The sequence below is a fragment of the Cervus elaphus genome, chromosome 23 (genome assembly GCF_910594005.1).
Source record: "Cervus elaphus chromosome 23, mCerEla1.1, whole genome shotgun sequence".
In the NCBI taxonomy this organism is placed as follows: Eukaryota; Metazoa; Chordata; class Mammalia; order Artiodactyla; family Cervidae; genus Cervus; species Cervus elaphus.
Window position 1 is genome coordinate 80533379 of NC_057837.1, and position 21125 is coordinate 80554503.

The 21125-nt window shown below is 46.5% G+C and overlaps 1 protein-coding gene across 7 annotated transcripts in view; it reads right to left on the reverse strand.

The window, feature by feature from the left end:
* The window catches only part of BCAS1 (brain enriched myelin associated protein 1), a 98600-nt gene that overhangs the window by 59467 nt on the left and 18008 nt on the right, over positions 1 to 21125 (reverse strand). For all 7 annotated transcript variants that reach the window (XM_043883410.1, XM_043883409.1, XM_043883411.1 and 4 more), the window contains exon 4: positions 6798 to 7369. In XM_043883410.1, the coding sequence (XP_043739345.1) occupies positions 6798 to 7369 (572 nt within the window). The remainder of the gene's footprint in view (positions 1 to 6797; positions 7370 to 21125) is intronic.

A 21125-nucleotide genomic window follows, 5' to 3' on the forward strand; every position in this document is an offset into this window, starting at 1 on the left:
GAGCCTGCTTTCTGTTGAAGAAACTTTCCACCCTTCCCCGACCTTGCACCTCCAACCAAACATGTGACTCAGTTCCTCCAATAAGCAAATTTTAGGAAACTCATATTTCATCTGGTAGGACGTTATGACTCTACACACTGCTCAGAACTGTGGCAGCCTTCTTAAAACCACAAAACCAATATTTTATAGCAACTGTAAATGGAGTATAACCTTTAAAAATTGTGAATCACTATGTTGTATGCCTAAAAGTTATAGAATGTTGTACATTAACCACACCACAAAAAAGGAAAGCGAACACCCACAAGCCTGTGAACCAAGTCGATACTCAGAGGGTGTTGGAGACAGATGCATCCTGGGGCTGTGAAGATGCTGAACGGGACAGAACCCATCACTTCTCAAATTCTTATTTATTATGTACAAGAAATGTACATTTTCCACATTAACTAATCCACTGTTGAGTCAGCAGTTCTGCTATTTTTTTAAAATTGCAGCCAAAGGTACCCTAGATGATCTACTACTCAAACTCCATCATGCTGGAAGACCACTTGCTCTATTTCATAATTCTTTATTTCTAAGTTTCTGACAGTTTAGCAAATACCACCCTTTTATTTAGCCTCCTGACTACTGACTGCTTATGTCTCCTTCTGTCCCTTCGGCAGCCTCAGGGCAGGCAGTATCTTCCTCTTGTGGATGAAACACAAGGTTCTGAACGACGGAGTGGCAGAGGCTTTGCTCGCTGCCAGGTCTTAATTCCAGCTCTGCCTGCAATTCACTTGTGTGGCCTTGAACCAGGAAGTTAACTTCTCTGAGCCTCAGTTTCCTCATTTGTTAAAGGGCAATAAAAAAGTCTACCTTGTGTGGTTACAAGAATCAAAGCACATAAGGTGTGCCAAATGCTTACTGCCTGGCCTAGGAATAACAAGCTATTAAAAACTGGGGCAACTGCTATTATTTAACTTTAGCAAACTTTGCCAAAGTGGTAGAATCTGAACTCATTTCCATATCCATTCAGGCTGCTATCACTTCACATCATGTCTGCTACCGTAAATGTTTTATATCAAAGGTTTCTTAGTGCTAATTTATAAAGTTCATAAAATTACAGTGCTATAGCTAAAATTTGAATTGTGGTGCTGTGAAAGACTCTTGAGAGTCCTTGGACAGCAAGGATTAAACCAGTGACTCCTAAAGGAAATCAACCCTGACTATTCATTGGAAGGACTGATGCTGAAGCTGAAACTGAAGCTCCAATACTCTGGCCACCTGATGCAAAAGAGCCCACTCATTGGAAAAGACCCTGATGCTGGGAAAGACTGAGGACAGGACAAAAAGGGGGCAACAGAGGATGAGATGGTCGGATGGCGTCACTGACCCCATGGACATGAGTCTGAGAAAACTCCGTGAGATAGTGAAGGACAGGGAAGCCTGGCGTGCTGCAGTCCATGGAGCCACAGAGTCGGACATGACTTAGCGACTGAACAACCATAGCTAAAAGCCTCGCTTACTTCATAACTTGATAATTAAAGGTGAGGTTTCCCTCTGTTTTGACAAAGTCTTTTGGGTGGATACTTCTCTAAGTTATGACCTTATCACCAGAGGTAAACAACATGAAATAAAAACATACCTTGTAATTTTTACCTGGTCTTTCAAATGTTGGAGGTAGGTGGGATTTTTTGTTTGCTTGTTTTTGATTTGAGGTTAACTTGGTATTTCCACACTTGCATATACTAACATTTTTGAATAGCACTTCCTCTCATTATCATTCAGTTTTCCATAGTCACAGTGTTACTGCAGTTTCAAATAATTGGTAAAAATATAACATTGAGGATGAGAAGCATGGGTTTTAGAGATGGACAATTGTCTTTTGCTGCGTAATTGGGGTAAGTGGCTTGGTTTCACTAAAGTTTTGATTTCTTAATCTGTAAAATGATAAAGATATTAAAATTCCGTTGGACATTTTGATGTTTCAATGAGATGATTCCTTCAAAGAGATTTTATCACAGAAATTCACAGAATATATAGAATACCCCCAAAATACTAGAGGAATTCATGTCCTCAGAAACCACCCAGGATGGGGAACATCTGATCAGCTTCATGGAGAATTTGGCCCTTGAAGGTAAAGTAAATTTCTGATAAACAGAGAGAGAAGGAGATGAAGGCAGAGAGAGGCCTGGGGAGCAGATGGTGTCTGCACATGTGACCTGTTGGCAATTTTGACCAGATGAATTTACGGGAATAGGAGAAAATACAGTTAGGAAGACAGACAGAAGAGAGCTAATAGAGACCTTGAATGTCACACTAAGAAACTGAGGCTCGTGTGTATAAGCACTGACGTTCTATTCTTTCTAAAATAATTTCACTATTTCTGCATCTTTTTTTTACAACCCAGATTAGGACTTAGGCCTTAGCTTATGCGGTTTTAAAGTTAGATTCAATTGTGCTATCTCTGCAAGTTTTAGTTGAAGACTATGGAAGGGAAGAGTAAAAAGACTAAAATTGTGAAGTAATAGGAAGAAAAACTATGGCAGTAGTTAAATTTTATTTTTCTCAGAATTCAATATCTCTGTGTTAAGTACTTCAAAGACTTAGCTTTCACAGGTGTGAATACTGTAAAAATGTGCTTGATATGATTATTGCCCCCATTGTACAGATGAAGAAACTGAGGCTCAGAGTAGCTGTGTAACTTGCCAAGGTCGCACAGCCAGTAGGTGACAGAGGCAGACTGGAAACCCATGTAACCTGACGGCGATGCTTATGTGTTGGTTCTCTACCTTATACCACCTAGGGAAGGCCTCTGGAGACCCTGGTTCTTCCATTCCAATTCCACCGCTAAAAAGCAGGGCTATAAGACGGAGTTGCCATTAACTGAGATGAGAAGCCTATGGATTAAATGAGTAGGTGTTTTGTTGTCATCGTTGTGGGGTGTGGATGAAGAGCTCCATTTGGGACATATTGAGATTGATCAGCACATCTCTTAATATCTGCAGCTTAATATCTGATGCTCTCTTAACATCTGTAGCCTGGACGAATTTGTGCATCAATGCCTTTAATCACAACCTCCCTTGAAAATGTGTGTCTCCTACTACATTATACAATCCTTGAAGGTCCAGGACCATAATTTTTCATTTAGATGCCTTGCACAAATTTGGTGTTTAAATAACAACTGCAAAATTTACTTCAACTTTAAAAGAAAAAGAATATCCTTGTTTAAATCTCCTGAATCTGTTGGCAACACTTAAAACATCTCCTCTACCCCCAACACAAAGACACCTCTGGAATTGCCAGTGACAACAGAAATTTAATGTTTTTCTTTTTTTAACCAAAAAAGGTCAAGTTTTCATGATGTGATCAGTTTTGAGGGGAATGAAGCTCCTAAATAAATGCTTATCTTGAAGTTCTGGTTCAATTGTTGGGGAATGGAGAAAAAAAAAAAAGCCTCCCTGCCAACACGTTGGTTTGTGTGAATCACAGCTCAGTGAAACCTTTCAGGCATATAATTTATCTTTTCTTTGGCCTATGTAGTAAATGCTTCATTTGTTCATGAATTCTGGCCTTGTTTTAATTATGCTATGCTCTGAATGTAGTGTTATGAGGCACAAAAATAAGATTGTCATTCTGAAAACACAGAAGATTTGTGTGTTTCCCCTAGAATGAAATGGTGGTATCTTTTTCCCAGTTCACAGCTCTGTGGGTTTGCGGTTGGAATTCCAATCCAGCAAGGAACACAGCAGTGAAACTGGGGGTAAGGGTTTGTGTGGTGGGTGGGGAGGGACAGCTGAGCCCAGGGCATAATTTACCCTCAGAATTCTGAATCAATACATTGATGGCCAAGGATGCATAATGCGCTCTTCCCACCAAGAAAGCCATTGATTGAGAAGTTTTATTCCTGTTACTTTCTGTGGGCCGTCCTCTTTCATTCCACTTCCAAGACAATTGATTTTTCCTACTAAATACAGGCTGTATGGCCAGGGAGCAGGTCAGAACTTTTAACAATCAGAAGGCTGTTCTGTTGTTGTTTAAAATCTTTGCAAATATATGTATCTGAATATCCACAAGTTTACAGACTAGCAGAGACATCAGCGTCTATTTCATAACTTTTCCATAGGCCAGTGAAGGTTTGATCCCTGAGTTGGGAAGATCTCCTGGAGGAGGGAATGGCAACACACTCCAGTACTCTTGCCTGGGAAATCCCATGGACAGAGCAGCCTGGGGGCTACAGCCCATGGGGTCGCAAAGTTGGACATGACTGAGCATGCACGCAGGCAGACAGGCAGAGTGAGCCCTCCATATTTCAAATTCCAATGACACAACTAACCAAAAATGGAAATTTGCTGTGTAACAAACACAGATGCAAATTTCGTGGGTGAGTCTAAGGAAACCAATGCACTTAATTCCAAAAGAACGATAAGTGACCATTTTTAGATCTTCTGAGAGGTTACTGTAACTTCAAAATATCACCCACGGGCCTTGGTATATTAAATACCTGCCATGTGGCCAACACAGACCCCATCTCCTGAATCAAATTTGATTTTGGAACTCATTTCATTCCAACTGAGGTGCTGTCCCAAAGAGCGTGCAATTAAAAAAAAATAGAGTTGATAAAGCACAATTCTTAAACTTTGCTGCCCATTTTTTAGGATAGGAATGGATTGACTGCCTTAAGTTTTTATGGTTAAATATGTTCAAGGGTCGGTTATCAGAGACGGAACTGGTTTACTTGACTACTTTGGGGATTTTTCTATTCAGAGATGGAATACTCAGTCCTTCATTCTCTTTCCATAGATGACGCAGTCTTTTCCCACGTTGGGCAAAGGGCTGGCTTTGGATGCCCATGGAAATGAAACATGACCACGCAAAACTCAGAGCGGCCTTGGGAGCCCATGACCATTAACGGGACAGCCACAAGAGACCCCTGCTCCAAGTAAAACAGTAGGTAGTTTTTCAAATATTCATGAATACTGATGTCCTTGATCCAAGACAAGGACTCTGGGCTCCAGGTGCAAACATTTGACAGACGCCTCCCTGGACCAATTAGACTGATTCTCCTGGAGTCTGGACAACTTCTCCCACACGTGGCCCCTCCCGGGCCCCCGCTGGAGCCCTGGGTGCTTGCATCATAACGGTGAGTTTTTTGTACCTCTTCTCTCACTGGACGGCAAACCCCCCGAGGCCAGCGACCTTCTCCTGCCCACCGCTGTGGTCGCGCCTCGCCTGTGTCTGGCAGCGTCGCACTCGGTAAAGATCTGATGTGGGCGTGCACGCTAAGTTGCTTCTGTCATATCCGACTCTGTCTACCCTTTGGACTGTAGCCCGCCAGCCTCCTCTGTCCACGGGCTTCTCCAGGCAGGAATACTGGAGTGGGGTGCCATGCCCTTCTCCAGGGGACCTTCCCCACCCAGGGACTGAACCTGAGTCTCCTGCACCGCAGGCAGATTCTTCTACCGTCTGAGCCATCAGGAAAGGGCAAAGATTTGATGCCAGCATACATCTGAAGACTCACTTTGAATTAAACAGAAAGTTTATTCAGTAGGCTCCTGAACTGTTGCATTTGGGGAAGGGGGCATTTAAAGGGCAATTTTTCTAACTTTTGGAAGAAAATTGAAAAAGCAGCTCTTGGAATAAAAATTTACAGAAAGGACACGGATGCTGATAGCATGAGCCTAACATACGAACCTTATTTTCTTTCCCCAGCTCTGTCCAGGATTTTCAGCTATTGTCTAGTATTTACAATATAATTCTTGACACCACCTGGTGGTGTCAGATTAATGCGATACTTATTTTTCTGAAGAAAAATAACATCTGGACAGCGCCTGGCACATTGTAAATGCTAAATAAATGACAGTCAGCGTTACTGTTAGCAACCTGGCAGGGATGCTAGCTGTCATTAAGACAATTATATTGACAACCACGTAATAATAATCAGCCCACCTAATTTTTTCCTGGCTCTAATCTCAACTAGAGATTCTTGACTCCCAAATTTTGAAAAATACTGTTGTTTAAAAATCCATTAGCTAGAGGAATAAGGGTCTTAAAATACAATGTATCTACTTTTATTTCCTTCTTCACTCAAAGAGTTCTTCTCTGGGTCCCCAATACAAACAAACTCTCAAAGTTAAAAGTAAATGTTCTTTTTTTAAGATCAAAAGAACTTGCCTTTCTTTGCACAGGAAAGAAAAGGACTAATTCGGATGCCTCTTAAAAGAAAAAAAAATTCTTGTTTTTACAAAGGGACTACCCCAGTGTGTTGGAAAATAATTTGTACACAAAAGAGTTGGCCCAGAGTTGTAAAAGCCCTTTACGCACGCTTTAGTGCAGAAGATAGTTAAAGATTAGCCCAGGCTATTAAAAGTAAGAAATGCAATGCATTCCCAAAAAAGCCCATAAACACACTGTATATGAAACCAGCTACTGAGACGGGCGGGTATTACAGTCTGTTAGGAACCGTCTTTATTCTGCTAATGCCTTTCCTCCAGACTCCATGGATCATAAATGCAACCTGTCCAGCTCTGCCTTTGATAAATGGAGGGACGGATCCATCCGCATGTTAGTCACCTCTTCTTTTCTGTTACATAAAACAGATGCCAGAGCTGTTATTGTTCTTGCAACAGATGTTTCTGCCACAGAAGCACGGGCAGGCACTGGCCACAATGTGCCGCTTGTTCGAGAGGGACCTACGGCCTGTCACCTTGTCAGGACCCCTCAGTGATGGCAGAGCAAGACGCGCGCGATCATCCCGGCCGGCAAGCGCCCCCCGGCACCCCACCCCCCGAGCGTGCACAAGAGCAAGGCGGATGTCTCACCGTCTCTGCAGGGCCATCCTCGGCCTGCGTGGGTAACCCAGGGACCTCGGCGGCGGGGCGAGGGCGCTCCGTGCTCTCAGCCTCCGGGGGGAGGTCCACGGGGGCTTTGTCCCGTCCCTTGTCCAGCTTGAAGAGTTTGTCCAAGAAGCCGGCGTCCTTGGGCTTGGCGGGGGCTGCTGCCCCGGCCGCAGACGGAGGCTGCTCCGGCCCAGGGCTGGCAGGGAGGCCCTCCGCCTGGGCCGGGGTCTGCCCCGGGGTTTTATCCGGGCCGGGCCTGGGTGCAGCTGCCAACGGAAGCGCCATGGGCTCACTCGGGCCTTTGTTTCCCGGAGCTTTATCGGAGCTGACATCAAGCCGCACGGACCCGCTGGATGAATCCGTGGCTTGGTCTCCGGTACGCCCTGGTACAGGCCGAGAGAGTGTCAAGAAAAAACGAGATTTAGCAGCTGGTGCCCGGGGTTTGGCCTCCTTCCCAAGACTCTCGCCGTTGGCCTCTGCAGCCGCGCCGGTCTCCATTGTCTCGGGGGAAGAAGCGGCCACAGTATCCTCCCGGACGCCGGCTCCCAGATCGACTGTGAAAGCAAACATGAACAGCGGTCATTCACCCCAGCGAGGACAGCGAGGGGCGCGGACAGACTCCCGGCCTTTCACACACAGAGGCGGGGAGACAGGCCGGGGCCCCGCCAGGCCCTGGCCCCTCCGCGGGGCAGAGGTCAGCTGTCCCGGCATCTTCCGACCCAGGCGAGGGGAGGAAGCCAGGAGGAAAGGACCCACCAGGGGCCGTGTGGGGGACGCTGACCGTCTGCTTTTACCTCCACGGGATCCTGGGAGAGGCAGGTCATCACGATGTCACCTGGGAGGCAGGCCGGCCGTCACAGGCTTAGGAGAAAAATCTGCGGCCTCTGCCTCCTGTCTGGGTCGGGAGAACTCTTTGCTGGGTCCACCTCGTGCCCCGCAGCACCCCTCGAGATGCCCGGAGCACCCCGAGTAGGGACACCGGAAATGTCTCTGGGTGTTGCCAAACGCACATTTGAGAAGCGCAAAGCTGGACTGTCCATTTAACTCTGAGTTACTGAGCTTTTCCGTGCCTCCGTTTTCTGGTAAAATGAGGAAAACAGTAGAACCTACCCCCATCATTTTGTTACGGAGATTCCGTGGGTTAATATTCTCAAAGCACGTCAAGTGGTGCCTGGAATATAGCAAGTGCTCAATAAACGTCACCAACGTCAGTTACCATCGTTACTGCTGAGGGAGAAAAGTGACGGCCAAGGACCTGGGCGTCCTCTCCCGGCCGCCCAGCGAGCAGGCTGCTTACAGGCCGAGGTCTGACTGCAGAGGTCACGCTCTCTGCATCTCACCCGCGTTAGCGTGGCTGCCGAGAACACAGCAGATTTTAAAAAGGACTGCTCAGACGCTTCCGTTCTGACCTCTGGAGGTGCAGCCGTCTGCACAAGCAGGTGGGCTATACCCCGGCCACAAGACTGGATATGGGTTCTGCCTCCTCCGGGGAGGGGCTCTGCTTCCAGAATCCACCCGCTTCTGCTCTGAACTCTGCATAGACCAAATGGAACCACCTCACATTCTGGGTCGCTTTTTTAAAGCAGTGTGCTATTCAGGAGGAAGATACACTACAAACTGGATATCACAGGTGAAGGTCAAGACTCTCGGGCTGCCCTGGCGGTCCAGTGGTTGACCAGTGCAGGGGATGCAGGTTCGACCCCTGACCTGGGAAGATCCCACAGGCCGCAAGGCAACCCCCAGGCTGCAGCCACTGAGGCCCGTGCGCCCTAGAGCCCGTGTTCTGCAACAAGAAGGGCCACGGCAGCGAGTCTGAGCCCCACTCCAAGGGAGCGGCCCCCGCCCGCCACAACCAAAGAAAGCATGAGTGTGCAGTGGCAAAGACCCAGGGCAGCCAAAATCAATCAATCTCTTCTAAAAGATCAAGATCCTCTACCCACAAGCTGTGTGACCTTGGGCAAGTCACTGCAAATCTCTGAATTTCTTTATACGTAAAATGGGGAAACAGAAGCTCCCTGGTAGAGTTGTGATGTTTCAAGAATAAAACATATAAAGAATCAGGAACCCTGCCTTTCCATAGTAGCTGATTAATAATTGACAGATAACTGTGACTGTGTAGTTTGGAGTCAACTGCGTCTTAATATCTGTAGGAAAATAGAAAGGGAAAGAAGAGACGCTAGGGCCTTCCACGGTGGTCCAGTGGCTAAGACTGCATGTTCCCACTGCAGGGGGGCGGGCTCCATCCCTGGTCAGGGAACCAGACACCACAGTGAAAGGATTCTCATGCGTCATAACTACACAATGCCCCAACAAAGATTGAAGATCCCACATATTGCAATTAAGACCCGGAGCAGCCAAATAAGTAAATTATTGTCTTAAAAGAAGAGAACTGAGGTTTCTTTAGGTCATAGATCGCTCGTAAGTAGTGAGAGATACACACATCCATTAGCAATTATTTTTGCCAAGCTCTAGTATCTCACTGCGTCTGAAGTCAAGAACAAACAGTAACGCAGACGGAGAGACACAGACAGCCTGCACCCCGCACTCCTGGGCCGATGGCGGCCTCCTCGTCAAGCTTTGAGGCGCAGAGAAGAGACGGCACAGAAGACCATTGACAAGCACCAGGGGCCCATCATAAACTCAGACCTCAGGGAAATCACCCTGCGTGAGCACTGGGTGTATCTTCTAGCCCATGGTTATCATTTCTCTATGGCCCTGGAATTCCTAATTGTGGTAAATATTATACTCAGAAGAGAAGAGGGAGGGAGAACGGGGGAATGAGGACGTGACGGATGGACGTGTCAGGATGCCAAGTACGCACATCAAGCAGTCGAAGTGTCAGAGTGAATGTGAATGACTTGTGGGGCCGCCCCACGCAGGGAGAAAAGGAACCAGCTCACGAGAAAGGGGAGCCGAAGACTCAAAACAAGGGAGGGCTTTTCAAATGCCAAGATCATAGCTGAGCTCTCTTGAGCTTTCTGCCTCTCTTCCTTGCTCTCTTAGCTAGTGATAAGTAAGAGCATTTTGGTCAGAGAAAGTTGAAAAGTTTGAAAAAAAGTTTGAAAAAAAATCTTCGCATAGACAGACTTTAAAAAAGTGCCAATGCATTGCTTTGATAAAGGATCCATTCCTTACACAAAGTACCTAGAGTAAACTTCAGTGCACCAAGAGTTACAGCAGATGCCAGCCATAAGCACTGTATCAGAAGATGGGTTAAGTGTTTTGATAACTTGTGAGACTTAGGACTTCTTAGATAGGACAACGCATAACTACGGAGCTCTGCCCGCTCCCCAAACGTGGGTGAGCACATATCCAGTTCCATCACTTGGAGTTTCTACTTCTCTTGCTAAAATGCTCACCTCTCAGGAGGGCACATGACCTAAGCTAGACTAATAAAAATAAATCTTGTGATTTTTGCTGAACCTACTAGAACAGAGTGGTGATCTTTGTGCTTGAGTAGGCAAGCCAGTAAGGGGGTAGGTCTGGAACTGGTGGCCTTGGCTATCACATTCGAGAGTGCTTGCCTGAGAATCAACACAGATGAAAGCCCCAAGAGGTTCATGGGTGCGTTTGGACAGCTGGATCCAGCTGTCCCTGAAGCTGGTTTACCATTCCACAGCCAGTACATCTTTGTTTTTTTGTTTTTCCACTCGTTCCAGTTTTAAATTAAGTACATACTCTGTGACTTGGAGAGAATTTCAGCGACTTAGTCAGTACCTGTTTCACTTGTTAATTAACAGCAATCAATCTTCTCCTTGAGACGTTGTCTCCAGGCTCTTCAAATATATCCAGGAGGCATTTAATGTGGGATGAAGGGGAGGAAAGGAAATGAAATGCAGGAAAGTGGTTTGTAAGGAGCTGTATAGAAACAAACAAAAAACCTCACCAACACTTTGCTTTCTCAGTAAAAATGAAGGAAAAAAATCCACGTGGGGAAAGATATTACAGTCACTTGAGACCTTGGATAAGCATAAAAAGCAAATGAATTATATTACGAAACATTAACTTACACATGCACAGTCTTTGTGAATGACTGGGAAGAAAACCCACTGGAGTTCCAGGTTTTATAGTCTTGCAAAGATGGGGATAACCTCCATGCCTTCCTCACATTATTATGGGAAGGATAAAAAGTTCCTTCTGGGTGACCAGAACTAAGCTTTTCATTCCTACGAAAACCTTGGGAGAAGTCCATCTGGAATCTGGTTTCAATAAAAGGTTTTCTCACAAAGCAGACAGATGACATACCAAAGAGATTTTACTTCCCCTGTAAAAAATGTGTAAGAGTTTAAGGAAAATAAAAAGAAATCAAGTAAGAATGCAAATGGAAGCTCCCAACTATTTAGGAGAGTTGAAAATTTTGATCTCCTTAGTGCAGAAAAGACATTTTGTAGTGTGTGTGTGTGTGTGTGTGTGTGTGTGTGTGTATGTGTCTGTGTGTGTCTTACTTAAGAAAGTCATTTTATCTAAACACATGATGGAGAACTTACTTCCCATGACACCCTGGTGTCGCTGAAAAGTACTTAGATTGTGGATCAGAGGAACGTGGGTTTAACTCTAAAAATGAAATATGTGGCCTGGACAAGTTTCTTTATATCATGTTTCCTCAATTTTCTTTAAAAAAAAAAATGGACAGGAAAATAATTGTCTTCTTCAAAAGGTAATTGGGAGGACTAAGCAAAATGCTTCCTACAAGGTACTTAACATAGGTGGATATTTAATAAATACTATTTTTTTGGTTACATTTATATGGTATAATTACTATGCATTTCCTAAACAGAAGCCTAAGGAAAGGAGTCATTCCAATGAGTTAACCTATACACTTGGGGGGTCTGGACAGACTTTGAAATAGTAACGATATGCGCTTCCCTGTTGGCTCAGCGGTGAGGAATCCGCCTGTCGGTGCAGGAAGCTGAGTTCGGTCCCTGATCCAGGAAGACCCCACATGCTGAGCGGCAGCGAAGTGCGTCACGACTGCTGAGCCTGCGGTCCAGAGCCCGAGGCCCTCGGCTCCTGAAGCCCGAGCCGAACGCCCCCCCGGCCCCGGCTGCGCAGCACGAGGAGCCGCTGCGCTGAGAAATGCACGCCCCCAGCTGGACGGCAGCGAAGACCCCACACTGCCAAAAACAAGTAAATGCAATTTAAAGGGCAATGATACGAATTCACTGATCTTCAGAAATCTGAGAACCTGGGCCGTGGAAGGTTCAAGGATGCTTTTTCCAAGCCCCAAGTATTCTTAGTCAAGACAAACTGCTTCATCAGCGATCTGTTACCTATTTAAAACACACACACATACACAGTTCACATGACGCTATTCAGAATTTCTGAGTAAGGGCTACCTTTTATTTGCTTTTTTCATGAGCCAAAGCTACAATCTTCACTTGATACAACTGTGAACACAATAGCTGATATTCATTGAATGCTTCCTGCATGTCAGGTGGTAAAGTGAATGCTGAATGTAACAAGAAATGTTTTGTTTCTGTATTACAGCAAACGCATGCCAGGTATCATGGTCCCTCCCATTTTACAGGCGTAGAAACTGTAGCTCTGAGAATAAAGTCACTTTAAAAAAAAATTTGGCTGCACCAGGTCTTATTTGGGGCATGTGGGGTCTAGTTCCCTGACCAGGGGTTGAACCCCAGGGCCCCTGCATTGGGAGCCGGAATTCTTCACCACTGGGCCACCAGAGAAGTCCCTAGAATTCTTTTCTCTTAAGAACTCAGTATCCAAACATTTCCAGTGCTGAAGGTTAAAGAGCAAACTGGAAACTGTCGTCATAATTTTATTCATGAACGGAGTGTCCACTTAGGCCTCCCGCTCACACACCGTCATATGCGTCTCCACAGTGACCAGTCAGGATAGAAGCCGAGAGGGACCACAGCGCATGCTAATCGCAGAGGGAAACTGCAAACGATTGCGGACTTCACAGGGCAGTGTAAGGATCACACACAGGGTTACTGTCGGCTGAGGACCCGAGGGAGTTAAAATAGCTCACAAAGGAGAAGGAAATGTAGATGATGACACAGTAAGTTCTTCAAAAGAGAACTCCAGTTGAATATCAAAGGATTACCACAGGCCCTGGGGCAGACGGTGAAGACCTCCGTTTTGCAAAAATGACCCCCTTGCGGTCAGGCTGCGGGAGTCAAATGACACTTCAAACAACCGTGGCTTTATGTGTTGTGTAAATGCGTTTGTTGTTTTAAAGATCTTGAAATAAGGATTCACGGGTCAGCTGCTTGTGGCTTGAAGGAAGATGTTAGATTTGAAACCTTCACCGAATGATCAGATTTCATGCTCTCCATCTCCATATTAACAGGGCAGGATGTCCTCTCCAAGAGAGTCTAGCAAAAGTAAAAGAAAGGAATGGGTTTGGGGGGCAGGCGGGGAGAATTCTCAACTGTCAGTTGGATACGACATGTCTGAACATTTGGTGCTGAAAATGCTGGACTCAAACATTATGTGGGCAAAAGGTGACTTACCCTACACGCTCTCTTGAAAGCATCCTCTGAAGTCAGCCATCACTGTTAGTGACTGTGGGGGCCAGACTGCACCAGAGACTCTCAGCATTTTCCCTCCCTCTCTTCTTTTGTTTATTTTTATTTATTTCTGGCTGTGTTGGGTCTCCGTTGCTCTGCAGGCTTCTCTGCAGTTGTGCTGAGCGGGGACGACTCCCTAGTTGCAGCCCACGAGCTTCTCTTGTTGCAGAGCCCAGGCCCCAGAGCCCAGGCTCAGCAGTTGCGGTGCACAGGCTTCGTTGTCCCGAGGCATGTGGGATATTCCTGGATCACGGACCAAACTCCTGTCTCCTGCACCGGCAGGCGGATTCGTCACCACGTGCCGCCAGGGAAGCCCCCTCCCCCACTTGCATGCAGCTCCTGTCAGTCATACGCTTATAAAAGTCTGGAACATGCAAAGATTACCTAAAAGCAAAACCAGTCTTTGCTCCAACATGAGCAAATACTGTCACTCAAAGACAGATGTTTTATTTTTTTCTCAATTTGCTAGTAACACACATTTAACATGTGCTTACCTCCCATGTGATTAATTTCTCAATGCTTCCCTTTCCCTGTCTCTGTCCCTCACCTTCATTGCAGTATAACGAATCTTTGCAGCCTGGTGTAGCTTATCAGACTTTGTTCACGCTCAGACAAATACATACAAGCATTCCAGATACAAGTATTTGGAGGCTGTATTTGTCCTTGTTGGTTTTTATAAATACAGAATTATATTAGATATGATTTTTGATTGCTTTTATGCATCATTGTTATGGATTGAATGTTTGTGTCCCACAAAGTTCATATGCTGAAATCCTAACTTCCACTGTGATGGTATTAGGAGGTGGAGCTTTTGGGAGGCGATTAGGTTATGAGGATGGAGCCCGCATCAGTGGAATTAGTGCCCTTGTAAAGGAGGTCCCGAAGAGCTCTCTCCCCGCCTCCACCGTGTGAGGATACAGTGAAGAGGTGACTGTGACCCAGGACCTTGCCCTCCCCAGGCAGGGAATCTGCTGGCACCGTGAGCTGGGACTTCTCAGCCTCTAGGACCATGAGAAGTAAACGGTTATTTTTTAAGCCTCCAAGTCTAAGCAGCCCAAATGGACTGAGATAACCTCAGTTCTCCCCTTCCTCAGTCAATATATCCCAAATCTACCTTATCTTTTCAAAATAGCTGCAAAATGTTCCTTAATATGAATATACCAAAGGACGTTTATGTCATTGGCTGATCAGTGAACATTTTGATAGTTTCCAAATAACTTTTTTTCCATGTTCATTACAAACAATGCTGGGGAAAACTTCTATGATCAAAAGTCCTAAGCTAGTGCTTTATCTGTATAGAATAGAGTTACAGATGTAGAATCACTGCACTCGAATTAACATGCATTTAATTTTTAAAAATAGACACTGCCAGATTAATTCCCGAAAAGAGGCTCCAGAGATTCACATTTTTGACAGCAATATGATACATGTCTCTCACCCCCAAGGGTGGCAGGGAAGAAAAACAGCAGGAACGCTGATCATGTATACCATATTAAACGCCTTTTAAATGGTAAAATTGAAGAAAAACCAAAGCTTACCAGGGAAAATCATACAGCACTGTCTTAATGCTCTCAGCTATCAGGACACGAACGCTAAACTCTGGAGATGGGAGGTGGGAGCAGGTTGAATTCAGCCCACACAGAACACTGCTAGACAGAGGCAATTACTAGTTGGAACACTGAGAATAGCTAGCCAGAAAGTAATATGAAACAAGCGGCCCAGAGGAAAAGGATGGGGAAAAGAGCCAAATCAGGAAGACTTTACAGGGACTTCTCCGGTGGCCCAGTGGTGAAGAATCCACCTGGCAAGGCAGAGGCCGTGGGTCCGATCCCTGGTTGGGGAACTAAGATCCCACATACCGCGGAGCCATGGAGCCCCAGCGCCCCAACTAGAGGATCCGTGGGCTGCTTGGCAAGGTCCCACGTGACGCAACAAAGGTCCCTTGTGCCACAGTTAAGATCCAACGCAGCCAAATAAATAGATAAATTCTTTAAAAAAGGAGACATATTCTCCAGAGTGGGAGATGCAAATGATCAATGAGCACACAGAAGATGCTCAATACCCTCAGTCATCAGGGAAAGGCAATCAAAACCACCCCACACCCACCAAGGTACCCGTGATCAGAAAGACACTACAACCCAGGTGAACCTGGAAAACGTTACGATCAGTGAAAGGATCCGAATACAAAATGCCACCTATGGTGTGGTTCTCTGTATCTAAACCGTCAGGGGTAGGCAAATCCTGAGGCAGGAAGTGCATTCGCGGTTGCCGGGGTGGGGGAGGAGAGCTAGGGATTTACTGCTCGAGGCATTTCCTTGTTTGATGGAATTTCTGTGATGAAACGTGGAGTCAGACAGTGGAGACGGCTGTACTACCTCATGGATACAGTAGAAAAAACCACGTCGTATAATACACGTGAAAAGGGTGAATTATCTGGTATGTGAGTTATATCTCAATTTTGAAAATGCAGACCCTGTAGGAAGGAACACCAGCTCTGGGGTGGGCGGTAAACACCGAACTTGAACAGAGAATTCACAGTCAAGGCAGGTGACTTTCAAGCCAATGAGAAGAAACGGATGGGATACATCTACCAAACAGAAATTCTCCAGGAGAACTTCTGATGAGAAGAAGCGCTAAGAGGCTGAGAAGTATGAGATTTCTCAGAGAATGTGCCTGCTGCAAGGAGGGGCGCGGAGGTGGGGCATCTGGCGGGCCGTTTGCAGAACTGTCTGTAACCGCTTGAAGCAGCGGCCTGATGCCGCAGGGTCTGTCTGGGTGGCGTGTCCAGCGGGGCTGCGGGGGGCAGAGCTGAGGGTAAGGAGACTGTCTGCTGAGGGAGATGTATCCAGAGAGATAGTGGAAGGGCAGAGAGGGCGGGCGCCCAGGAAACGCGCTGGAGCCCAGGTAAATGCCTGCAATCTCTGTGGTTCAGCTGCGTCCTTGGGAGTCAGTGCTGGCAGACACCAGGCCGGGCCAGGGGCCAGCCCGCGCCTCCTCCTCTTCGCCCAGAGTGGCCCCGACCTCCCAGAACCCCCGCAACTAGCATGGTCTCGTGCCGTCCTGCTGGCCGGTGAGGTTTAAGTGGACGCCTGCTTGGGGCATGGGCTTCGGGCGAGGACCCTCCTTTCATTCCCAATAAAGGGAGAAAAGCCAGCGGCGCGCGGTGGCCTTTCCTGCTTCTGGGTCGCATGGCCCCAGGACGGGACGTGTGGGTGGGGGCAGCCTGGAGCCGCCGTGCACATTTAGCACACGTGCCTGGTGTCTGATAAGGCTGGCGAGCTGCCGCGCCGCACTAGGGACCCCCAGCCTCCTTTTCACAACGAGACGTGCTGTCTGCTCGGGGCTCTAGCGCCTGCAGAGGATCCACGAGGAGCGAGGACTCGCCCTTCAGCTGCTTCTCCTGCTCGTCTCCTGGCGGGTCTGCTGTGTCGCGGTTCATTAATCTGTCAGCGTCTGCAAGCTTTCTGTGCCTCTCAGAGCCTGGGCCAAACTCTAGGGTCACTGCAACAACAAATGCAATGTCCTGTTCTCAGGAACTTGTATCCAAGTGGGGGAACCGGATTTGAAAAGCCAGCCAGTCGGGGGAAGGCCATGAGTGCCAAGTCACACCTGTTTGCTCCCTTCCCAACCAGAGATGCTGGTCCCAGGTCTGTCCCTCCACCAGGTGTCTGAGTTTTGGCGTTGGGTCTCCCAGCACACTTTGCCCAGCCATCCTGACTGGCTCCTCTTCTCCCTCCTTATGGCACAGCATTGGTAGGCAGATCATTTACGCAAATCAGGATTTTCAATCCAGAAAGTATTCCATTTACTTCTTTTTAAAAAAGCAAAATTAGGCAATTTTTCTTTTTAGGATAAAACTGACTACAAACAAAAATGAAAGACTAATGTTTTTAGAAACTTCTTATCCAGGTGAAACAGAGACGGTCTTCTATTTGTGATAAATGACAGTTTATGACAGATAAATCATGCCTTAGTCTCTGCCATTCGTTAGGAGTGAGAACAGCTTTCTTAAAAGGGTGAACTGTTGTGATAAATGTGATAGAAAGAAATCAAAGAAGGAGGTAAATGAGGTACTTCTATTTCCCTAAAACTGGTGAGGTTTTAGGTGTAAATACGCAGATGAAAAGTTTGGTCAGGCGATACAGCAGGGGAGAGGCCAGTGAGCAAGGACACTCATGACTGTGGACTCTGGCTGTGGTTTTTCCCTGTCTTGTTTATTTCCTCACACTTATCCTGTGCCAGCCACTCTATAGAGGTCATGTTATCATTCATTCCCATTTTCCAGGAGAGTCTCTGAGGGTACACGTTCCTTGCCAAGGTTACACAGCTGCAGTGACAGAGCCGGGCTTCCCAGGAGGCACTGGTGATAAAGGACCGGCCTGCAAATGCAGGAGACGTGAGAGACGCAGGTTCGATCCCTGGGTCGGGAAGATGCCCTGGAGGAGGGCACAGCAGCCCACTCCAGTATCCTTGCCTGGAGCATCCCAGGCGCAGAGGAGCCTGGCAGGCTGTGGTCCACGAGGTCACACACAGTCAGACGCGACTGAAGCGGCTTAGCGCGAAGCGTGACAGAGCCGGCCGGCGGCCCGGGAGCCTCCGTGCGCTCCTATTAGTTTCTCGTTGCTGCGGTAACAAACTACCACCAGTTTTTGTGCCTTAAAACAACACAGGTATCTTACATCACAACCACCAGCACCCTGACAGTGGACGGTTGCCTGGCAACAGCTGAAAGACTGTCTACAAGGCCTGAAAAGGCCTGCAGCCCAGTCCTGGGCGTGTCACACCCCTGTTCTCGGGTGAGTCATGAATATTCCCCCCTCTCTTCACTCAGCTCCCTCCCTTTTGCCTTGACCTTCCATATATACATGGTGTCCCAATCCAAGTCAGGTTGAGAAGTTGATTTTTGAAATAAGTCCCTGCTTTTCCATTCTCTGGCCATGGGGTAAAACTTGCGCTGTTTCAGGCTCAGCATCAGTTTCTTTTCTGATTGTGTGAATCTGAATGAAACAAGGACCTTCCCCACTGAGGAAGAGGGCCTCCGTCTGGCTAGGACCTAAGTGGGGATTCTGCTGTGCAGCTGCCAAGTCGTGTCTGACTTTTTAACCCCAAGAACCGCAGCACACCAGGCTCCTCTGTCCCTCAGCATCTTCCAGAGTTTGCTCCAATTCACGTCCATCGAGTCGGTGATGGCATCCAAACATCTCATCCTCTGTCGTCCCCTTCTCCTTTTGCCTTCAATCCCTCCCAGCATCAGGGTCTTTTCAAATGAGTCAGCTCTTCGCATCAGGTGGCCAAAGTACTGGAGTGTCAGCTTCAGCATCAGTCCTTCCAATGAACACCCAGGACTGATCTCCTTTAGGATGGGCTGGTTGGATCTCCTTGCAGTCCCAGGGACTCTCAAGAGTCTTCTCCAACACCACAGTTCAAAAGCATCCATTCTTTGGCACTCAGCTTTCTTTATAGTCCAACTCTCACATCCATACATGACTACTGGAAAAACTATAGCTTTGACTAGACCGACCTTTGTCCGCAAAATGATGACTATACATCTCTTTGCCTACAACCAATTTGGTAATACCCCTCCCCCCTTTTCTTTTTTTGGTAATACCCCTCTTAAAAGGACCCTGTGGTTATACTGGGTCTACCTGAATAATCCAGGCTCAGCTCCCCACCTCAAGATCCTTAATTTAATCACATCACAAAACCTGCTTTTGACATGCAAAGTGACATATTCACAGGCCCTGGAGATTCGGATGTGGACGTCTGGCCTCCTGTTCTGGCATGATAGTTTTGTACTTGATGTGGTTCATTCCTACTTCTGCACAGGGATGTACCATCGTGTGAATCTGCCCTAATTGACACAGCCACTCTACTGAAGGACACGCAGCTCTTTGGGAAGTACTTCCTTAGCGACTTTGGAATTCTAATCAACATGTATTGGAAAAAGAGAGGGAAGAACTGAAGAAACAAATTTAAACAACCACGTTTTGGTAGAGCAAACACATAGCCTCTGCCCCAAAAGTGCAAGAAACGGTGCAAGCAGCAAGTCACGGCGCACGTGGCTCTGGCGTCGTCACCAGCTTTCCCCGAAAGAAGACGTTCAAATGGAATCTGAAATTGGCAGCTGAAGCTGGAAATATAATACAGATATAAAAATCAGGCATTTTGATTTTCTGAGATATTGCTATCGAAGATGAAGTATGATGCTAAACTTTGGCGAGAAGTCCCTCATCTACGTGACTTGTACTCCTTGATGCTGGTTTGATATCAAGATCCCTAGTCTCTTACCCTCACCAAGAAAAAATACTGTGCAAGATAAATTTACCTCTACAAGGCAACAGAAGGCAATTTCATGAATCAGTTTTAAAGAAGGGTTGTGCCTGATTGATCTCTCCCACAGTGTGTCTGGAAGACAAATAAGTAAAACACTGAAAAAGTACAAGGGATGCAGGGAAAAAAAGTTTCAAGGTTATATTTTAAACTTGCAAGAGCTATCTAGATGGAGCTAATACAGTTAACTTCATACCCGAATGACGGCCTTTATTAACATTAAATCCAAAACAGAAAAATAAACTTTCCTCACATGTTGACCACATGTCAGACACTCTTCCAAGTACTGTAGGTATATCAACTCATTTAAGCTTTCCAACGATCTTCAAAGCTTTGTCCTACCGTTATTACGATTCCTGTTTTACAGATGTGAGACCAGAGAGGCTCAGCAACTCGCCTAAGGTCACAGAGCAAAGCCACGACTTGCATTCAGGATGCCGCTCCCTAACGCCTAGGCTGTGTGCTCAGGCACTGCTTCTCAATAGGTCTTCATGGGAGATGTCCCCGAGTGGCAGTGAACGTCTTTAACAGGAGAAAACGGGAAGGAAAGGTATAGGTGAAAAGAAGGAAAACGGTCACTCAGGGTCCCATTTATCTATTCTTCCGGTCACTTTTCTCTGTTGTTCAGTCGCTCAGTCATGCCCAACTCTTTGTGACTCCACGGACTGTAGCTCACCAGGCTCTCTGTCCATGGGATTTTTCAGGCAAGAACACTGGAGTGGGTTGCCATGTCCTCCTCCAGGGGAATTCCCAACCCAGGGATTGAAGCTGGGTCTCCTGCTTTGGCAGGCAGACTCTTACCACGGACTCACCAGGGAAGCCTGAGTTTCTCTATGTGCATACATACACGCATGCACCAGACGGACACAAACATGCATCGAAAGGCATGGCCAGAGAATTTTGTCCAAAGGACAAAAAGAAAATCACCCACTTTTGTAGCCCTTTAAAAACTGCACTGAAAGTGATAATAACCCGGAGAAAACAGCACAAGGATGATAAGCTGCCTTCCCAGCTAAAACGGATAATCACTCCAAAGTGAGTTCCAGAGGGCGCATTGTCAGTGGAGGCAGGCGGAGGTTTTGGCTTCAGAGGATTAACTTAAACTTGCTACAGATTCTTCAGTGGGTGCCGATGCAAGGCTGCATCACGCGAAAGCTGGTGCAACCATCCCACGGGTCACTCAAACGAGATTTTTTTTCCTGTGTATGCAGGTATCCACTGCAACACACTGTCCCAGATTGTTCCCTATATTTCTATTACCCATTTTCCTCTTCCCAGGAAGACCTGCCAATTATATGTATATTATATATTATAAAGTATATATATATATACACATTGTGTATATATATATTATACATTAAATATAACATATTATAATATATATTATTTTATATATATATAAAGGAGCGGAGAGGAAACTAAGGAAGGGGGGAGATAAAAGGAGAGG